The 5,070-nt window shown below is 54.3% G+C and overlaps 1 protein-coding gene across 1 annotated transcript; it reads left to right on the top strand.

Moving 5' to 3' along the window:
* Positions 1 to 1,248: 1,248 nt before the first annotated feature.
* On the top strand, positions 1,249 to 5,021 carry NGA_0484501 (nadph dependent diflavin oxidoreductase 1; the record flags this gene model as incomplete). Its single annotated transcript, XM_005853411.1, has 4 exons — positions 1,249 to 1,342; positions 1,450 to 1,725; positions 1,845 to 1,900; positions 2,873 to 5,021. Exons 1-4 carry the CDS (start codon positions 1,331 to 1,333, stop codon positions 5,019 to 5,021), a joined length of 2,493 nt encoding a protein of 830 aa, XP_005853473.1. The 5' UTR covers positions 1,249 to 1,330.
* Between the last annotated feature and the right edge of the window lie 49 nt (positions 5,022 to 5,070).

The following is a 5,070-nucleotide window of genomic DNA, read 5'->3' as shown; positions in this document are numbered from 1 at the left end:
GAAGATGCAGCAGCAGCAGATCCTCCCGCCGAGCCTGAAGCCCCTCCTGCTGAAGACGCAGCAGATCCTCTCGCCGAGCCTGAAGCCCCTCCTGCTGAATTCATAGCAGATCTTGGTGTTGACCCCTCTGCAACGGGTGAGGAGCTGGACCTACCAGGCCCCTCAATAGAAGCGGCACCAGCACCTGGGGCCGCCCAAGAAATTGAGGTCTCAGCAGGACTTGTAGGGCAGTAGACCCTAACACTTTTCTTTTTCCAGTCTTTCTCGTGCCAACGCATTATCACGATGAAAGTGGCCTTCTGTGCTATTACTTTCCCGCGTAACGTTTGAAGGTTTTACCGATCACTTTTCTCATGGCACTGTCGGTATCAACTATGCCGAAAAAAAAGGGATGGACATGACCTCGAGCAAATTGACTCTTGGCACAGTTGAGAAATTTCAATGATTATCCTTTGTCATGGCTTTTTGGGGGTAAAAATGATAGTTTCCAGGGGACAGCGTGGCCCTAGAATGGGCCGTGTGCTTGGATAGGAATTCTCTTAGCCAGATAGAGTGTACACTTACAAATCTAAGTACCAGCAAGCGAAAGTGACTGCCTTTAAGGTGGAGGTGCTTCAGCTGGTTAAAATTAACAGCGAATGAATTGCGGTACCCAAATGCTTCTCGTTTGCGTAAATTGTTTTACCTCAGTGCCTGTGAAGGGAGGGGCGCGAACATCTCAACCTCCCCGCTCCTTCCCGGGGGCACACCTTGTCGGGCAGCTCCCGTGCGCATTCATGTCACACCAACATGATACGTTTGGCGTAGCGAACAAAGGCACTGGCAGATGGCATCATGTCAATAAGGATTGAATTGCTATTCGTTAAAAAAATGTTATCATGGCTCAGATTCTGTTACTATTGGCCCACCGACTCTTTAATGCACCCACAGATGCGGGGCCGCCTCCCCGACCTGGGGCTCACTTGGCTATGAAAAAGGACTTATCAACATGGAGACCGTGAAATCAACCTCCGTGCAAAGTCATGCGAGCGCAGCCCTGACCTCCGATTTCGATGCAGCTTTTGCATTCCAAGTTGACGCTGACGACGACACCTCACTTCCTGACGTTACTTGCAGAAATCACGCCAATGAAAAACTCCCAACCCCTTTTGAATTATGGAAGTACATTTATGCAAGCATTTTATTCGGTAATCCTCTCCTACGGGACTTGGTATGGATTAATCTTGCTGTACACGTCACATTCTGGCTTCTCTTCTCAACCCTTCTGTGGGCAGTATTCTTGGGATACCTGCCATTTTCTATAACTTTCAAGGCATATTTCTTCGGATCTATGGCTGTCGTTGTAAGTATTGTAGTGACATAGTTTCTTTTTGGCGAATGCAAGCCTTACCGGTACTGTTGTAGAGCTTGCTTACCGACCCACATTTTCTTCTGCTAAAAAATCTCCAGGCCGTGTGCACAGATTTCTGGGGCATATTATTGAATGCGACGATGCTTATTCGCCTTCGCGACAATGTCAAGTACCCTTCCTTCGGAAAAGCTTGCAGAAATCTCATTCAAAACAAGCGTTTCTCCTCGATCGCTTCTTTGACGGGAGCTACCACCGGGGTCCGCATCCTCTACCTCACGAGCAACAACCTCATACCTTTCTTTGGCACGTTTATCTTGCCCCTACTTGTGCAAAAATGCACGGTGCGGCAAGTAGGGGTGGCGTGGGAACAGCAGGTGCGTAGGACGATTTCTGGGGCTGTGTCCTGGAGTGGGAGCGGAGAACATCCCTCATTCCAACTATTGTCACGCTTTTAATCGCACCTCTCACTGTGCTTGTCCTCTTTACATATCAGATGGACATGTCCTTGGCTGTCGGCATCAACGAGCGCTTGGGCTATCCTACCTCGAGGTACAGGGCCATCGCGTACCTCAAACACCGCTGGGGGGAAGATCCTTACCCGCTTGTGAATGCAACCTCCGTCATCATTCTTCCCTTGCTGGCATTCATCTTCTTTGTCATCCTTCCTTTAATGGTGGTTGGGCTCGTTAGGAAAAATCGGGAAATCCTGGCAGTAGGTTTCTCTTGTGTTATATTTTTGTTCGGTTTCATCCAATTTGCCAGACCATTACCCGCCAATATCTACTCCATGGCAGCTTATCGCTATACAGAGTACGGTGAGAATGATTTATTCTCCCGATGGCCCACCCTCGCTCCGAGAGCTTATCGAAGCCGGGCGAGAGAAAGGGAAGAAAGGGACGCAAAAAAAGCTGATGCAAATGCAGCACAGGCAAAATAGACCGCCGTTGGTGGAGATTCAAGCGAGGACGATGATGGATGGGTGCTTTTTCAGGGAGGAGCACAGGAGGAAGTGGATAGCGGAAGACAGGAGAATCGTCAAAATATTTGTGACGGGGAAAGATAATTTGAGATAGCAGCACACACGATGGCGCAAGCGCCAGCAAAATGCGCAAAATGTGTTGATGAAAATCGATCTATAGAGTTAATATTCGATAGATGATTTAATTTATCAAAGAAGGAGAAAAATTGGCCGGAACCCCCTTCCAATCTTTCTCATACCGCTTTCAAAAATAAATCTGTTTTTGAAGTCTTTTTCTACTGCCCATTAGCCAAAAGCAATGAACAGCTTCCCTTGCGCGTCCAGTTTCTAAATCTAAATGTCTCTTGCCGCTTTACGCGCTTATTTACGGTTGTCAATGCCAAAATTCGGGAGAGAGGAGGGTAAAGAGATGTGGTTTATTGAACCTCCCGCCCCGGGAGCGAGAAAGCAGCGAACACCACAACGTCATCATAGTTAGCACCCAGTCAATCCGGCACACGCCCCGCGAAGAACGCCTAATTGCTTTCGATATTCCCACACAGCATGGCAGATGGGGGGTCCGATCACCGGTCACAACGCCTTATAGTGCTCTACGGCAGTCAGACTGGCACCGCGCAAGATCTGGGGGAAGAACTCGCAAGGAAGGGCAGACGGCGAGGCTTCAGTCCCGTTGAACTCCAGGCATGGGATGATTATGACGTGACACGTCTGCCGGAGGAGACCCTATTGCTTGCTGTTGTGAGCACGACAGGAGACGGTGAAGAGCCGGACAACATGCGAAAGTCGTGGCGTTTTTTGTTGCGCAAGGCTTTGCCAGCTGGGTCGTTGGGGAGGCTACGCTTTGGCACTTTTGGTCTTGGCGATTCCACTTACCCTAAATTCAACGCAGTCGCCCGTCGTCTCCACACACGGCTCAAACAGTTAGGGGCCAAGCCGTTGGTTGAAATCGGATTAGGCGATGATCAAAGCCCCCGCGGAGTGCTCGGAGACTTCGATACATGGTGCCAGTCCATGTGGCCGGCCCTTCACGCCTTATGTCCAGGGGTCTTACTTCCTCCCGACGTGAACCGCCCAGCGTTGGAGCCCCTTATCTATGACTGCCAAGTTGTGGAGATATGTACCGGGGGGGCGGGAGATGATGTGGGTGACGCAGCCGCCCTTGGACATCGCGCAGCTCCTAACTATCCCAATGCTCAAGAGGGGGAGGAGGAAGACCTTGATGACTTGCCCGCCTTTTACCAGAGGCCTTATGGAGCCCGCAATCCCGGACCACGGCCTTTTCCAGCCCGACTTCTGGTCAACAAGCGCTTGACGCCCGACGACTGGTTCCAAGAGACTCGGCATCTGGAGTTCGACCTGGGAGGGTTCCTTGAGGGGGCGGGACAGGGGCGGGACGAGGACAAATGCGGCGGCCCCCAAGGGACACGGCAGGAGCGACAACCCTACCAGGCGGGTGACGTGGCCTACCTGTATCCAGAAAACCGTCCGAACGCGGTCTCTGCGTTCCTGCGCCTCTGCAACCTCCACCCCCAGACCATCCTTCGGATTCGCCACCACCCGGAGGGAAAGGCCCTGACAGACCTTTCAGGGCCCGGCGATGTGCCCTCCGAATGCCGGGCTGCCACCCTCTTTCGCCGTTACCTGGACATTAACGCGGTGCCCAAGCGGGCCGTGCTCGAGCAGCTGGCCTTGCTGGCCGAGAACCCCGAAGAAAGGGACAAGCTTCTGGAGCTCTCCTCGCCCGAGGGCGCGGATCTCTACCACGAGTACTGCTACCGGGAAAAACGATCCGTCGGCGAAGTTCTGCAAGATTTCCCCTCCGTTCGTCCCTCCCTCTCCCGCCTCCTCTCCCTCCTTCCCCGCCTCCGTCCTCGCGCCTTCAGCATCGCCTCCTCCTCCCACCCCCTTGGTCCCTCCCCCAACCAGCTCCATCTCTGTGTCGCAGTCGTCGCTTTTCGTACCCCTTACAAACGCCATCGCCAAGGCTTGTGCTCGAGCTACCTGGCGTCGCTGTCCCCCGGGAAGCGGGTGCCCCTGTGGATCAGGCCTGGGTCGTTCCTCCTGCCCCCTGATCCGCGGACTCCCTTGATCATGGTGGGCCCGGGCACGGGCGTGGCCCCTTTCAAGGCCATGGTGGAAGAGCGAGCGGCCCAGCGGAAAGCCATGGCGTCCGCAGCAAACGGGAGGCACGACGTGGGAGGGAAAGCGAACGTGGAAGGCGAAGGAAGCGTGGTCTCGAACAGGCCTCCACCCTACGAATGGCTGTTTTACGGGTGTCGGAAGGAAAAAGTGGATTTCTACTACCGGAAAGAACTGGAGGGGTACACCCGGGAAGGAAAGGGAGGGGATGAGGAAGGAAGAGGGGAGGGAGGGCTTGTGCTGGTGACGGCTTTCTCCCGGGACCGGGCTGACGGGAGCAAGCTTTATGTGACACACCGGCTCCAGGAAGAGGGGCCGCGGCTGTGGCCCTTGTTGGCGGGGGAGGGGGGACCGGGGTTGGACCCGGTGACAAACAAAGAATTGGCCTCCTTTTTCGTGGCGGGTTCGGCAAAACGGATGCCGACGGACGTGCTGAACACCCTCAAGGGCGTGGCGGCGACAGAGGGGAGGCTGGAAGGGAAGGAGGCGGGGCAGTTCTTGGACGGCTTGGTCCGGGCGCGCCGGTACTGCGTGGAGTCGTGGTCGGTGTGAGAGGGTGGGAAGTAGAGCAAGCTGAGCCCGGATTCGACTCCCGACAGAG

The sequence above is a fragment of the Nannochloropsis gaditana genome (assembly GCF_000240725.1).
Source record: "Nannochloropsis gaditana CCMP526 unplaced genomic scaffold scaffold906, whole genome shotgun sequence".
Classification (NCBI taxonomy): Eukaryota; class Eustigmatophyceae; order Eustigmatales; family Monodopsidaceae; genus Microchloropsis; species Microchloropsis gaditana.
This window is presented reverse-complemented; position numbering and strand designations above follow the sequence as displayed.